At 39.6% G+C, this 16,570-nt stretch overlaps 2 protein-coding genes across 4 annotated transcripts in view; both read left to right on the forward strand.

The window, feature by feature from the left end:
• Positions 1 to 4,499: 4,499 nt before the first annotated feature.
• On the forward strand, positions 4,500 to 4,924 carry LOC307098690 (large ribosomal subunit protein eL32-like; the record flags this gene model as incomplete). The annotated part of the gene is given in 3 exon segments (XM_079769720.1): positions 4,500 to 4,544; positions 4,548 to 4,571; positions 4,574 to 4,924. Coding segments are annotated over 3 exon segments (405 nt in total). The 5' UTR covers positions 4,500 to 4,514.
• A 10,533-nt stretch (positions 4,925 to 15,457) lies between these two features.
• The window catches only part of ZNF438 (zinc finger protein 438), a 190,963-nt gene continuing 189,850 nt past the window's right edge, over positions 15,458 to 16,570 (forward strand). For all 3 annotated transcript variants that reach the window (XM_079768609.1, XM_079768608.1, XM_079768611.1), the window contains exon 1: positions 15,458 to 15,925. The gene's annotated coding sequence lies outside the window, so the exon portion shown is untranslated. The remainder of the gene's footprint in view (positions 15,926 to 16,570) is intronic.

Genomic DNA, 16,570 nt, shown 5'->3' on the forward strand with positions numbered 1-16,570 from the left:
AGCTGGGTGTCCAGGGTGTCCGAGGCAGCCCCCCTCAGAGGCCGCCAATCCAGCCGTTGAGAGGCGGGGCGGGGGGGGCGGAGTCCCACGCCTCTCAATGGCCAGATATGCCACCCCGAGTCCCGCCCCCCAGCCTCCCACCGCCCAATCGTGGGCGTAGCGGAGTGATGGTTATTTGCATATTGCCTTTTTATTATGAAGGATTGCCAAGTCTAAATTGCCAAATGTTTATTTAAAACTTACATTCATACTGAAACTTAATACTTATTTTTATATCTTGTATTATTATTACTTGTTTCCTACTATCTATTGAACTGAAAGACCCTTGAAAATAAATGCCTTAGTAATATTTTTCTCCTTTAAGTCAATATCACAGTATTTTTAAAAAGTATTGATTGATGTGTATTGGTTGAATAAACTCAATAGATCTAAAGTAAGTCTATTTTTTAAAATTAGCATTTATTCTATAATATAAATGCTAATTTCATACATTTAAAATATTTGTAAGAAATTAAAATATGTAACAAAACAAAAATTCAATATTAATTTTAGATTTTTCTGAGCATATGTGCTCATTTCAGAATACTGACATTTTTAAAATTCTTTCCTTCCTTCCTTCCTTCCTTCCTTCCTTCCTTCCTTCCTTCCTTCCTTCCTTCCTTCCTTCCTTCCTTCCTAGAAAGAGAGGAAGGGAGAGAGAAACATCCATGTGAGAGAGATACATCAATTGGTTGCCTCCGCTACACCCCTGACTGGGGATTGAACCAGAAACCTAGGTATGTTCCCTGACCGGGAATCGAACCTGTGACCTCCTGGTGCATGAGACAACACTTCAACCAACTGAGCCACACTGGCCAGGACATCTTTTAAATTATTTCTGAACCTGTCTACTTAAACTCTCTTCATAGTTTTAAAATTCTTCAATACTTATTAATAGCAATAATTACTTTTGTATACTTTTGAGTTACTATGTTGTTTGTAGCATAGATTATATCAAAAATTTTTCCCAGAAGATTAAAGACAAATTAGTAAAAGATAGGCATCAAGGGTTCTTAATGCATGAGACCGTTTTCAATGAAATGCTTTTTATGTAATTCCGCATTAGGTTTCTATGGTTCGGGCTTCAGGCCTTCTGAGGCTTACTCCCACAGTAAACTAGACCTCAAAGGTAATAATGTTGCTCCTTCAAGGAAGGCACTAACTAGCTAAAGGATTTGGCAACTATTTTCTATGATTGAGTTTTGCTTGACTCCTCTTCAAAGCAGCTGTTAATATGTTTTTTGTTGTTAAATTTAAGGACAAAATGTGTTATTTTTTGTTTCAATTTTTAAAAAAAAATTTTAATTGATTTTAGAGAGGGGAAGGGAGAGGGAGATAGAAACATCAATGATGAGAGAGAATCATTGATTGGCTGCCTCTTGCACACCCCCTACTGGGTGTTAAGCCCACAACCCAGGTATGTGCCCCTGACCAGAATCAAACCCGGGACCCTTCAGTCGGCAGGCCAACGCCCTATCCACTGAACCAAACCAGCTAGAGCATGTTTTTGTTGTTGTTTTAATTCTAGCTTCTAATTTTATTTGGTTTGCATGGTAATGATTGACATTTATGATCATAAGCACAAAAGATCTTATTTCTCACATCTTCATGTTATGTTTGGAAGCAATAATATAAATCATGGTAATATCTTATTTTTTACCTTCCCTAAAGTTTGTAATACTAATTTTCATTATTAAGCAATAACTGATATGTATCCTTATTATTGAAACACAGTTTTATAAAGCTTGGGCTGGGCTTATTTTTTAAATACTGTGTTTTAATTTATTGTGTAGCCTGAAAGTTTTGAAAAACCACAAATATAGAGAGCTATTTTGATGACAGACAACTAATTTTTGAAGAGATTTATGGCATAGTACTATAGTTTGATTATATTAAGTATAGTATACATTGCTAGTCTATATTTTAATCTCACTTTTTACTTTACCTCTGACTATAGGACCTTCTTTTAGAAGTTTTTTCAAATTATGATTTAAGGCAAGGAACTAAGAAGTACATATAGTTTTTAAGGTGTTAAGGGACAAACAGGATCTATTTCAAATAAAAATGGCAACTTGGAAGAATTTTATTATGTTAAGAGTTATTAAGAAATACAAAATTTTTCATTTACATCAATTATGTGATATTTAAAAATACTAGAAAGTTTGTAGTTTAAAATTTCACACAATTGACTTAAAGAACAGGTTTGTTCAAAGTTTTTCACTAACTCTCAAGAATACCAACCATAGGATAAAGCATAAAGCATACTATCTATTTTTAATATAGTATTAAGCAGACTCTTTACTGTATGGCTTAAGAACTATTCCGTTTTCTGCAGTTTTTATTGCTTTCTGATGGATTTTGTTTGTTTGATTGATTTTTGTAAAATATGTTGACACTATTTTCATAGAAAAAGAAGACTAAAGGAAGGTAGGGTAATAGTGACCAAAGGACTTGTATGCATGCATATAAGCATAACCAATGGACACAGACACTAGGGAGGTGAGGGCACGAGCAGGAGAGAGGAATGGGGGGATAAGGACACATATGTAATACCTTAATCAATAAAGAATTAAAAATAGTGAATTACTTAGATTTTAAAATTGAAGCTGACATTTTTGAGTTGTGAAGTTTTGGGTTTTATTTTATTTAAATCAAGATCTCTGGGATTTTCTGAGAATGATTGAAGCCAGGGACTGCCCTGAATGAAAAAAAAAAAGGTAAAAATAGAGAAATGGAGAAACTTCAGCAAATGCCTCAGTTCCTCAGCAGCATCTTTTCTGTTTTGAAAATAAGCCTTTGCAGGTGTATTTTCTATCTTGCTTCCTTGCTCAAGGAAAAATGTTTATTATTTTCTGAATTTATCAGCAATTGGTGTGTGGTGAGGGCTCATTTGTTTCTTACAAAATGTCCTTAACTCACTCCTGTCCTCCTAAATGTAAAACAGCTGTTACTATGGGCAGGCTTTAAGTCTTAAGAGACAGAATTTCAGACTCTGTATGCCTACATTACACTATTGTTAATAATAATCTCTGTCCATCAAGGTGACAAGTGGACAGTGTGCATCTACACACATATTTATAAAAAGCTAAACTTTTATTTTGTTAACAAAAACCCATGATTCAATTAAGAAATAAAAATCTCTGAATGTTGGTGCCATTTAAAGCATTATAATTTAGTTTTGCTTGAAGCACTGTAACTTGTTTCCTTTCTGTGAAGTTATACTTTTTAATACTATCTGTGAATTAGGAAGCTTATTTACTGAGGGAATGTAGCAGAGGGATCCAAACTAAATGTTAAAAGGCAAGGCGAATTTGGAAAAAGAAACATAGTCTTTAATTTTAAATTCATTATAATTTTATTTTCAGATGACTTTTTCATAATTTAGAATTCATAATGTCCTTAACATTTTTTTTGTAAAGGAGACAATAATTCCAACTTTTTCAATGAATGAATGCCTCACTTTTTAAAATAAAAATTTTGACATAATCATTAAATACCTGAATTTTCAGTTAAAGACACAAGGATTTTTTTTTAACTTTTACCTTGTTTTTACATAATTACCTTAGCAAAAATAAATTATTTCATTTTTCTTTCTCTTAGATTATTTTGCAGAACAACTGTTCAGTTTCTATAAGGATGGATTCATCTGTTTTGAAAATGCAGATTATTCTCATGCATAAGATAAATCACTGAAAGAGACAGTAAGTACTCAAAAGGTACCTCATGTTCTCCCAGAGTGAAATCCAAATCATTCTTCTCCACAGTGAATTCACGGTTTCCTGCAAGATAAAATCTCATCCTGTTAAGGACTTTATCTTCAAAGAAAAGAACAATTTCTCAAGGAAACTCCTGCATTATAATTTATAAAATCAAATTTATCAATAAGCACAGCTCTTATTTTAAAGCAGTCATCCAAGTCTCTAGAACCTAGAGTCTAAAATATTAATGTTAAATTATAATATTCCATAACATACTAGTAAATATGTAAAAGAAAACAAATAAATGTTTAATCATTTAAAAGTTTCCATTCTCATGAATAAAATTAAAATGCCCAGTAATCCTTAATTAGTACATTTACAATCCTTCCTTAGTGATGAGAATTAACTTTGCAATTTAATTTGACACTTTACAGTGTGAAAAAGAAAGATAAAATATAAGCCTCTTGGGAATGGGAAGAAAATTTTCAGTCTCTCGCCAGCCACTCTCTCTCTTGTTCCCTCTCACTCTCTCTCTAAACCCACCCTCCCTCAAATCATTGGTATTTCAACCCTCCCCAGTCCACCCCAGTCCTCCCCAGTCTCCTTCTTCTTCTTTTTTTATAAACAGAACTAACTTTTAAAATCTGAGGTTTAGATTTCATTAGTGTTTGCCTGGATTTGTTGCTGATGAACATGGTAGTCAAGAATTTAAAAAGGATAGTCCCCTCCTTCCTCGGCACTGCCTATGGAGGTGGCAGCCATCTCCTACTCAGTACCATGGCTGCCCTCAGACCCCTCCTGAAACCCTAGATTGTCAAAAAGAGGATCAAGAAGTTTTCATCCGGCACCATTCAGACCGATATGTCAAAATTAAGCAGAACTGGCGGAAACCCAGAGGCATTGACAACAGGGTGCGCAGAAGATTCAAGGGCCAGATCTTGATGCCCAGCATTGGTTATGGGAGCAACAAGAAAACAAAGCATATGCTTCCCAGCAGCTTTCGTAAGTTTTTGGTTCACAAAGTCACGGAGCTTGAAGTGCTGCTGATGTGCAACAGCTCTTACTGTGCTGAGATTGCTCACAGCGTCTCCTCAAAGAACCACGAAGCCATTGTGGAAAGAGCAGCCCAGCTGGCCATCAGAGTCACCAATCCCAATGCCAGGCTGCACAGCGAAGAAAATGAATAGACAGATTGTGTGCACATTGTATTTGTGTTAATAAAATCATAAAATTCTGCCCCCCCCCAAGAATTTCAAAAGGACTAAGAAAAAATACAAACTCTCTTAAAGAAGATACATAATAGTGCAGATCAGCAATTTTCAGTTGGTGTGCCTCAAGAATTCTTAAAACATGCAATACTTGATTGTTTAGTCAGAAGCACTGACCTCTTTTTCCTTAGATTATCAAATAAAAAAATGACAACATCCAATAAAACAGCAGCCATCCAGTGTGCATGCCCTGTCTTGAACCATATATGTATAGGTCATATAATAGAGTTGCATCTTATTGGTCATGTCACATAATAAGATTGTGTCTGATTGGTTAATTCTTGGTATCAGAAATCCTTATATAGAAGCATGGGCACCCAATTTTTAAAAAAATCACCTTGGAGCAAAAAGAATAGGTAATTACTATTATTATTTTTTTGTAGATCAATCAAAATTATACCTATTTTTTGTCAGATGGGCAAAAAAATTTTTTTTGGTGTGTCACAGATTTTATGTAATTAGTTTATGTGTATCGTGAGATGAAAAAGGTTGAAAATTGCAAAAATTTCCAAATGTCTATACTTTTTATAATGCCCAGCTTTTCTTGATATTTATTATTAATTCACTAACCGAAAATCTTACCTTATAATAGACAAATATGCAAATTGACCTCACCTTCGCTACACCCAAGCCACGCCCACCAACCACGCCCACCAGGAAACCGTTGCAGGGACGTTGGGTTGTGGCGGAGCCCAAAGCGGGGAAAGCCTCGGGCGGAGGCTTTCCCGGCCTTGGGCACCAGCCACCAGCAGGGAGCCTGCACGGATCGCAGGAAACCACTGGGGGTCGGCTCCTGCGATCGGTAGCAGGGACGCTGGGTGCGGCCGAGCCCAAGGCCACCGCCCGGGGCCAAGCCCTGACCCTGAAAGAAGGCAGAAGGCGGTGGCCACAGCCAAGGCCTGGGTCCCTGGTGCCGGCAGAAAACTGGTGCAGGCAGCCAGGTGAATGAAGGTCTATTGCACGAATCTTCGTGCAAACGGGCTACTAGTGTATTGATAATGATCTACTGAAGATATCACAGGACACAGGATTCAGTTTCTGTGTAGAGGAGCTTACAATTTAGTAGGAGGGTCAGATAGGTAAGCTAATCTGCTTCAACATTGGATGATAAATTCTTATATAAAGGGTGGCATAGTGCTGTGGAGAAAAAATGAGACTTCCCAGAGGGGTTGACATCTGATCCAAGGCAGAACAGAAGGATAAGAAGAAGGTGAGAAGTTTATCTGAGAGAGAGGACCACATGGGGAATTTTGAGATACAAATATTTGAAGTTGTCTGAAGGATAGAGTCAGTCGTCACAGAGAAGTTTGAGGAGAGAGAGATGGATTGAAGCCAGACTGTGGACACCTTAATATGTCAGCTTTTGCCTATAGTCTGTAGGCAAAAGATTTTAAGCAGAGGAGTGGCATCATCAGCTTTAAGAAGATCAGAGGTTAGACTCCCTAAAGCCCAAGATCTGCTTAGGAAACGGTACTTGTAAGGGGGTGAAGGAAGTTGGCTGTAATGCAGCTGTAGCAGAGGCTGCATCCCATAGGGACCTCTGTAGCAGAAATGGCCCTTCAGAGTTGTCCCACATTAAGTCCAGGTGGCCAGGCTTTCTTATGCACAGTGAGAGGGCACTGGATGTGATCACTCCCAGGGAGGAGGGGTGTAGCCTTGGGCAAGGCTGATTCCTGAAAGTAAAAGCAGTTCCTGGAGAGGGGCACAACTGTGAGCCATCTCCAACCAAAACATCTGGCAGCTGGAATGGGTGTCTCTGTTCTGAAGAGGATCTGAGCAATGTTACAGAATCCACTGCAGGGTTTTATGTGTTGTTGTTTTTTAAAATTTTGTTTGTTCGTTGGTTCATTCATTCATTCATTCATTCATTTGCCTAACCTTGACATAGTGAAGATGGTATTGAGTGAGCAGAGACTGGTTAGAATGAGATCAGATGGGATTTGTGAAAAAGGATGATATTAGAGATGATGCGAAAGGTATCATGGTAATTCTTTGGGGGAAGCTAGTCTTTTCACAAATGGTGCTGGGTTAATTGGCTCTCTATATGGAGGAAATAAAGAACTTCAACCACCTTTTGCACTCTACAAAAATTTAACTCAAAATGGATCATAGTCGAAAATATGACAGCTAAAACTATAAAAGTTCTAGAAGAAATCAAAAGGGCAATCTTTGTGACTCTGGTTTAGTCCAAGCTTTCTTAAATAGAACACCAGAAAATAAACAATAAAAGGGCCGAAAGATTGGCAATCCCAAACGTTGATGAGAATGTGAAGGCACTAGAACTCTCATACATTACTGATGAAGATGTAAAATTGTACAGCCACTTTGCAAAAATAATTTGGCAGTTTCTTACAGAGAATATACTTACCCATGAAATCCAGCCCCATTACAAGGTATTTATCCAAGACAAATGAAAACAAAAGAGTTGTACTGAAAGGTTATAGCTGTTTAATCTATGATGGACAGAAAGTGGAAATAACTGTCAACAGGGGAATGGAAAAATAAATACATTAAATTATATATATATATATATATATATATATATATATATATATATATATACTACTCAGCAATAAAAACACTTGAAGTACTAATACAACAATATGAATACCTCTTAAAGACATTGTGCTAAGTAAAAGATGCCAGACACAAAAGACTATATTATTCTATTTATATGCCTCTATTTCTATTAAGGCAAAAGAATCTACAGTATACATCATAATTGTGTGGTGGGCTATATATATATATATTAGTTAAAACTCACTGAATTATACATTTATTATTTCTGAATTTTATGCTATGTATGTTCACTCTTAAAAAAGTGAAATCCTCATATTTATAAAGGGCTAGGTGGCGTCACTACCGAACAGGCGACCAGTAATCATGAAGTGCATGGAGCACCTCTCAGTTCCCCCTCTCCCCCAGCCCCTGAGCTGCTCACCATGAGGGGTGGCTGGCTGTGGGGCGGCAGCAAGCTTCGAGGAGCAGTAAAGGGGCGGGAGAAGCCTCTAGGAGCAGTCCCGGGGCCGTGAGCATCGCAGAGCGTTCCGGGGCGGGGAGCTTCACGTAGCCTCGCAGGGCTGCAGAGGCCATGCGAGGGAGACCAGGCCAGGCCTATGGACGCTAACCACACTCAATTTCGTGCACGCTGGGTCTCTAGTTTTAAAATAAATGAGTAGAACTTACGTGGCCACCAGGCCTGATTTTCTTCAGTTCTTATTTCTCAGAAAAGTTCTTTGTATAACCTTCAGTATTAATTCATTCAATGAGGACTGACAGTCTACCAGGCTTTGTGTTTTTTATAAATGGCCCAATTTTATTTAAAGAGAAGGAAATCTAGGAATTAGATAACTCTATTTTAATGCTCTGGTTACTAGTGAATTGATCACCAAGCCCATATTAAGAAACTGGTCTACTTTAAATGACAAGGATAATATAACATTTTAAATTAAAAAAAAAAAAAGAAACTCTAAAAGTAATATATAAAACTAAATTCAAAGCAACTTAGTATAAAATGGGCATCTATTTTCCTGGATTGGTGTGTGTGTATATATAAGTAAAAATGTAGTAAGTGCCTACTTAGTTGAATAGATATGGCAGGAATAAAATTTTAAAATGAAAAAAAATTGATCCTGCAAATAGGAAAATACTGCTAGCAAGCAAACTGTCTAGCTAGGAAAATATTTGACATTTTTCTCAACTGCAAGAATTAGAAAACACAAGCATCTCTCTGAGTGAAGGTCTCACCATGTGTGTCTGGGGCTCTTTAGATATCATCTAAATTTCTACTATCATTACCTCTCTACTTTATATTCACTCTAAAGGGTAGCTTTGTAGTTATAATCAGATAATAAGCATGAGAACTTATATATGACAATAAAGTGTTATTCAAATATAAGATATTTTCCTGTGCATACATCAACTTTTGTGACACCCACTCACAATTTTGTTCCATGACATCTGAGTCACAAGAACTATTACATTTCTTTACTTTTTGTAAGTTAAACCCAATCTGACACAGCTTCCACACTAGAATGGCAAAAATGCTATCTATCTATCATCTATCATCTATCTGTTTTCCTGGTTCCTATTCCCTTTCTTGGGGTTGTACGTCCACCCCTTTCCTGCAGCATGGCTAAGAGCCTTCGATCTTCAATGCCTGGTGGATGCTACTCCTGGTCAACCCTGCCCATGGGCCTGTGTAGTCTGTTCACAGATATGAAGCTTCATGTTTCTATATAAAGTTTGGCCTCAGGATTATCTGTCCAGAATCCTAAGCTGGGCTTCCTAATGTCTAGCTTGCCTGGGTACACACACTCCTTAGGGCCCTGGGTGCAAGTGAGCCACTGATAGAACCTTCAATTGGTGAATCCACTCCTTAACAACATCCTCCCCAACCCTGCCCTGCAAATGTCAGTCCTTTTTTCACCTTTCAGTTGTTTTCCAAGTACAGCAGGTCCTCAAATAAGGTTGTTTCATTCAAGTAGTTTTGTTCAATGTTGTTTCATTACAACATTGATGAGATACCATAGGAACTTAACTCATTTATATCAGCCTACTTTATAGTGTATAATGTATAACTTTTGTTACACATTGTTTCACTTAAAGTTACAGAACCTATCCATGATGTTCAATAAGGACTTACCACGAGTGGATCCTGAACTTGAGAATTGTTTTTCATTTTGAAATTCATCAGGCACTTCTAATGTAGAGTCAGGATTGAGAATCATTGATTTAAGAACAATCATGATAATAAAGATGTTGAGACTATACATAACATAAATACGTTATTGATTTTTTTTGTTAATCCTCACCAGAGGATATTTTTCTCCACTGAATTTTTAGAGAGAGTGGAAGGGAGGGGAAGAGATAGAGAGAGAGAAATATTGATGTGAAAGAGACACATCAATTGGTTGCCTCCCACACACCCACATGCTCCCACTGGGGCAGGGTATCGAGCCTACAACTGAGGTACGTGCCCTTGACTGGAATCAAACCAACAATCCTTCAGTTGTGGGCTGAGGCTCTAACCACTGAGAAAAACGAGCTAGGGTTTGTTTGTTTGTTTGTTTTTCAGAGAGAGAGAGAGGAAGGGAGAAGGATAGAGAAATAGAGAGAGAAACATCATTGACAGGCTGCCTCCTGCATGGCCCCCTACTGGGGATGGAGCCTGAAACCTGGGCATGTGCCCTGTCGAAGGAATCCAACAGGTGACCTCTTGTTTCCTGGGTCAACGCTCAACCACCGAGCCACACTGGCTGGGCCATAGTACATTTTAAAATATTTAAATTATTGAAGTCTGGTATAGTAGGTTTTAAGAGAATATAGAAGATAAATTATCAGTCCAGTCTCTTAATTAGCTGAAGAAAGTTTCTTGGGAAAAATGGGATTTAAGGAGTACTAGTTGCAGAATATTCTGGCCTTTCTCCCTCCTGCACTCTGGGGATTGCTGGAGCTAGGCTGCCTTCTTGGACTGTGAGGTGACTTTGCAAATGTAGGTCATGCATGACTAAGCAACGAGATCGAAAGAGCCTGAGTCCCTGACACCACTATGGCAAAATGGCCCTGGATCACCTACATCCAGATATTTTCAGACATAAAAGAAATAAACATCAATCTTGTTAAAGCCTGTTCCTGGGGTGTTTTCTGTCACTTGTAACCAAATCTAATGTCAATAGCAGTACCTACTGTATGACTGGTTAAAAGAATCTCACCAAAATAATAGAGTAATTAAATATGCTTGTTCTCTATAACTTCAAAGCTTGCTTTTAGGTGTAATTTAAAAGTGACTGTGATTACCACCTGGATAAGAGTGTGTGTTCTTCAAACGCAATCAATGCAGCAGTCGCATATGTTGGGCAACACTGTGAACCCTATCTTCTATTTTGCTCTTCAACTTCTGTTAAGTATTTTTTCTTTGGTTTAAATACCAAAAAAGCAATGTATCTTATAGGAAAATCCCTAATGCATAAAAACATTTCTTCTCTAGAAGACAAATATAAAAATTGTAAAAAAAATCTGTTTGTAGAAGCAAATGTGATTATTGTAAATTATTCACGTAGAGCATTACTGAATTTCCGGGCAAAGCTGTTCATTTCACATAAGGTTTTATGTCCCTTATTAAGTTAGAGGCTTATATAATCAAGCAAGCCCTTCACTTCAAGATCCACCATAAACTCTAGTGCCTTCAGGGGCCAAGTGGGTGGGTTACATAGTCACATGTGGGGTTGTGAGAAAATGGGGAAAATTGCCTCTGTACCAGGCAATGGTTCCTTCCAATAAAGAATGCCTTGAGTGAGTGGGGGCCAATATCATCAGAGTTTCTGATATTTTTAAAAGAAGCCAAAATACTTGCTTTTTAAACGTGTTATCTTCTAATGGTCAATTAAAGAATTTAAAAACACAATGCAGACCAAATCAAACACCTCTGTGAGCTGAGTACCATTTTCACTTTATAGTCTAAATGTAATTGGATCTGAGTTTGCAAAATCAGATTTTTAAAGAATTATTTTAATTTGGCTTTAATATAACTGCTTTCATTGATTAAAAATCACCTGAACCCAACATAAATGAAACATAATAAATGACAATTTGTTAAACAGAGCAAATGACAGATTGGAGGACTACCATATACTTTTAGAGCTAGACAGAACTTACCTGGAATGAAACTCAGAGAAGTTGTGACTTTGTTTGCCCGGGCCAACAGGCCTTGGGATGGCCAACAGTTTCTGTTGACACAGGGATGACTTTGTCTCCTAGATTGCACCTACCTGTCACCCTGTCAGGACGATGGCATTTCTTTTTTCAACTGAATTAAAGAAATCTGTCAAGTGCTTTTTATGTGCCAGAAACTGTTTTAGGTGCTAAGGACACAAAATTGAATAAACCAGTCTCTGTCTTCAAAGAGTTCATAGTTTAGTGGGGGCGAGAAAGAAGTACAAACAATTATAATACAATATATTACTTGTTATTAAATCAAAGATGCCATCAATGAAAAGATACACCATTATTTCTTGAACCTCTAAGAAAAAATTGTTTGAAGCTTAAAGATTTCACACAGTGCTCAGCAGTGCTTTTGATGTAAGTAAGTGCTCAAGAAAGGTTTGCTATTATTAGCAGAGGTATTAATGGTAGAACTTAAACTTGAAGAAAGACTAGGTCTTTTCCAAGAGATAAGGTAGAAAACAGAATCCAAGGAGAAAGAACAGGCACAAACACCTAGAGGCCTGTTTCAGAAACATTCTGTCTGTCTGCTGTGCTGTAGTAGGTGAGGTTTTCTTTCCTTGGGAAATTGTCTTTTTTGACACCCTCTTCTTTCTCCTGGACTTTCCTCCCCTCCCCTCCAGTCCAACACACCCACAAAGTCAGCTTGATTTTTTTTCAGATTTATACTCAAAAGCATGCACATGTACTCAATTATGAACTTGGCTCCTCAGAGCAATGATACTCGTTACTTGTCTTCCATTTCCCTCCTCACTCCCTCATCCTACCCTCTTGTTGCTGGGAGAAGCTTTTGTCTAACATCTTTGATTTAAGAGGATTAATTGTTAGCCCCCAGTGCCTGTCAGGTTCTTTCAGGGGACTTCATGCAAATAAGGCTCCAGGTGGTTTCTCCTGATTTCCCAGAGTTCCCCAGGGGGGTAACACCCTGTTAGGACATTCACGACAAATAACATTTGGTGAGCCTAACCCCTTTTGAGGTTTGGAGAAGTTACTGGACATGCACAAAAGTAGCCAGTTAATAACAGAATTGACCTTTTCAGTGTTTTGCTATGTTTTGCTGCATTGTCATTCAAAATGTTTTTCCTCCTAAAAGATTTTCTTCTCAGTATTATTTCAATTAACACAATGTCCCCCCACCCCTTTTTTAGACATTAACTAGTATTTTGAGTAAGAAACCTAGCTGGTCTTTGAATTTTAGTTCATTCATCCACTCATGCCTCCACACATATATACTGGGTACCTGCTTAGGGTAAGGTACTCAGCTATAAGTAGAGGATTTAAGGTTGAACAAGACGAGCATTGTCCTTACTCTCATAGGGCATACAGTCTAGCAGAGGCAGAAATCAAAATAATTTTTGAGGCTGAGAGCAAAGGCAAATTAGAGAAAGCTTCTCTGAGGAAGTTCCTGTGGAGTAGAGACCAAAAGGGTGGGGAGAATAAGCTACATAACAGAATGAGGTCAGAGAAGTGATAAAATAAGATTTCAAATACTTTGCAAACCATGTAACAGCAGACATGTGTATGAGTGTGCATGTATATTATTAAACATACATCCCTCTGTAGCTCTCCAATCTCTGTCCCAGGTCTTCTTTCCACCAAGCTCCCTAACTCAGCTCCTTTCTCAGAACAACCTCTCTTTTATTTTTCATAACTCTTGTTTTATGGGTGTTTATTATATTACTAGGGTATTAGTACACTATTGGGTTTGTGCTGGAGACAAGAGCCTTTCTGGATATAGGAGTCACCTGATTATTTTGTTGATTATTTGGGGAGACATCTCTTAGATCAGATCCTGGAGCTGAGAGGGATGTGAGGAGGTTGTAAGTGGAATTTGGTTTCTCTTGGTTTTGATTCTGAAAGATGAAATATGCACAGAAGTCAGGCCAGGGAAGGCTATAATAGTATTAAAATTTTTTTTTTGATTGAGATCCAGCTTAGAAATATATTAACATAGCAACCTAGACTATGTATACATTATTAAAACACTAGTTCCCTAAAATTTGTGTTTTGGAAAAAAATTACCCTAATTACATGTGATACAATCTGATCTTTATATTTTGGATTCTGATTAGTGTTTCTCAGGGTGTCAATCTATTCATAGGTCACAAAACCAACTTAGTGGATCATGGTGTGCACCTAAAAAAAAATGAAATAGAAGCAGTATACGGAGAGAGACTGGAAAATAGTGAAGATTCCTCTATATTGCGGCCTTCCCTTTGTCCCTGGTGGAACACATTTTTGGTTTCTACTGGAGGCTGTGTTTCTTGGGTTTGTAAACTGTTTACCTGAGTAAAGTTTCTCCTTTCACTGCACTCCAGATTGGGACTTCTGTTGGCATTGCATTTGTGGCAGCAACTTTTGATTGACAGGTATATCTAGACTCATTTAAAAAATTCTCATTTTGGGGATGATATATTAAAAACCTGTAAATAATGTAATTAACAATTTAGAGGTTTCTTAAATTTGTTGTTTTGCAAGGAAAAATATATATCTTTTTATATGTAGAATTTTTAAAAATTGCTAATTTTTCTAACTGCTCCACAGAACAAAACCTTATCATGTAAAAACTTCACAAATTTCTTACATCAGTTGATAATGATCATTAAAATCTATGAAATTATATTAAGTAAAATGTACAAATACTCTCTAAAAATACAGAAACTTTAAAAAACTTTGATTACGTAGGTAGATCTTTTTCTGAATAATAGATGTGTTTATTTTTAACTAATGTTAAAAGACTAACATTCCCGTCATCATTCTTTCCTATGAAATTACTACACCGTTTTCAATGAGAGTGTAAAGGAACCATTGTTACAGATTTTTTTTTTTTTTTTTTTTACAGAGAGGAAGAGAGAGGGATAGTTAGAAACATCGATCAGCTGCCTCCTGCACACCCCCCACTGGGGATGTGCCTGCAACCAAGGTACATGCCCTTGACCTGAATCGAACCTGGAACCCTTGAGTCCGCAGACCGACGCTCTATCCACTGAGCCAAACCGGTTTGGGCCATTGTTACAGATTTTATTTACAAGGGATCTGCCTGGCAAAATCCCAGGTCTCATCCACCCATTGGTCGTGATTCCAAATAAGTTTTTAAAAGTGTCCTTGCTACCTTCAACTTAGGGTCTGTTTTCAAGGCCTGTTTTTCCCACTTAATTTATTTTCTCCAAGACAGACTTGTCCCAGCCACTTTTTACTTTAACATCTACTATTTTTTTTTTTCTGCTTAAGAGTACTCTAAGAATCCTACAAGCTAGAAATAATGTGTTAATACATTGTCAGTTCTTGGAACCTACCTTTTTCCTTCTCTACCGAGCCTTCTTTAAACCAGAACTCTCTTGTGAAACTGTCAGAGCAGAAATCTGGGGTGGGGCACGCAAGATGTGGTCACAGGAGTGGGAGGTGGTGGAAAGTTGACACTGGCGAAGAAGTGTCCATATCTGTTCACACGGATCAACTTTTATTAAATGTAATGGAGGATGAGCCCAAACGGGGATCCAGCAGGAGGGGGAGAGACTAAAATGTCTAAGGGAAAGGCTAGAAGATGGAAAGGAGACGGGGCGAGGTAGCTGGGCGCCCGCCCGCCCCGCGAGCACGAGCCTGCAGGGTGGACTCCGGGGCGGGGCCGAGTCGGGGCGGGGCCGGTTGGAGCGCAGCCCGGGGCGGGGCCTGGGGCGGGGCCTGGGGCGGGGGCGTGGCCATGGGAGACCTGACACCTCTGGGCGAGAACGCGCAGGCACCCGACGGAGAGCCCACGGCTGTGTCCACACGTGGAGAACTTTTAACGCACACGTGAGGAACGGACAGCAGTGTCTGTGGAAAACCTGCCTCACAGCTCTGGCGTCCTACCCATCCCCCTAACTAACAGCTGGCTTGCTGTGTTCCCGGGGGTCTTCGCCCCCGTCTACGGATGTCCCAGCTGCGGGTCCCACGCTGGCCGTAAAGCTCTCCCGAGCGGCCCCACCCTGGACACCCAGACCCGCGAGGCCTCCCCGCGGGCGGCCTTGCAACGAGTCTGCGCCTGCGCCGGGATCTCCAAGCCGGGGGCGGGGCCCTGAGGCAAGGGGCGTGTCTCTCGCCGGCGCGCTGGGGGCGGAGCCGTGGGGCCCGTGTGGTCCTGTGACCTGCGGGTTGACCTTCCCGAACGCTGGGTCCCGTGACGTCACCTCGCCGTGACGCGCACGCGGTAGGAAAACTGTAAGTTTCGGAGGATTCCTGCAGCTGCCCGGGCCTGCGGGGCTCTGCCCGCTGCTCGTCTTCCTGGTGTTGGTAGTGGCTGTGGGTTGTTAGAGCCTGGTGCGACCGGGAGAGCCGCCGAACCTGGCCAAGGCACAGGTGCCTGCCTGGGCGGGAGCGTGCCCTCCGCGGCGGGAGGGCCAGGAGTGCCCGAGGAAGGCCGCACTCCCCTGGACAGCACCACCCTTTTCTTCTGGTGTCTACGAGGCTTTCGGAGCCTGGGAACGAGGTCACCCAAGGGGGAAGATCCAAATAGGAGAGTCCCCCTTTTCCTTTATGGTTGAAGGGACTTGGATTCCTTTCCGCCCAGGAGTTGGACATGGTTAAGTCTGGGGTAGAAGTTTCCTTCCTTTGCGATCCCAGAAGTTACCACATCGCCTAAGACAATGTGTAAAGATACCCACTTGCTGCCTCAGTTTTCTTTTTGTGTAAAATGGCGGTGAAGCAGACGCCAGCCTTCCTAGTTGTCATTCCCACAGGAATGGGAATTGTGAGAGCCCGTGAGGTAATGCAACCATGTCATCTTTTTGGAAGAGAGCTTATAAAGACAATTGGCTGTTCTGAGAATGTGCTGCCAATGGCTATTTGACAAAGGTCTTGTAGACG

Source organism: Cnephaeus nilssonii, assembly GCF_951640355.1.
Source record: "Cnephaeus nilssonii genome assembly, chromosome: 4".
Classification (NCBI taxonomy): Eukaryota; Metazoa; Chordata; class Mammalia; order Chiroptera; family Vespertilionidae; genus Cnephaeus; species Cnephaeus nilssonii.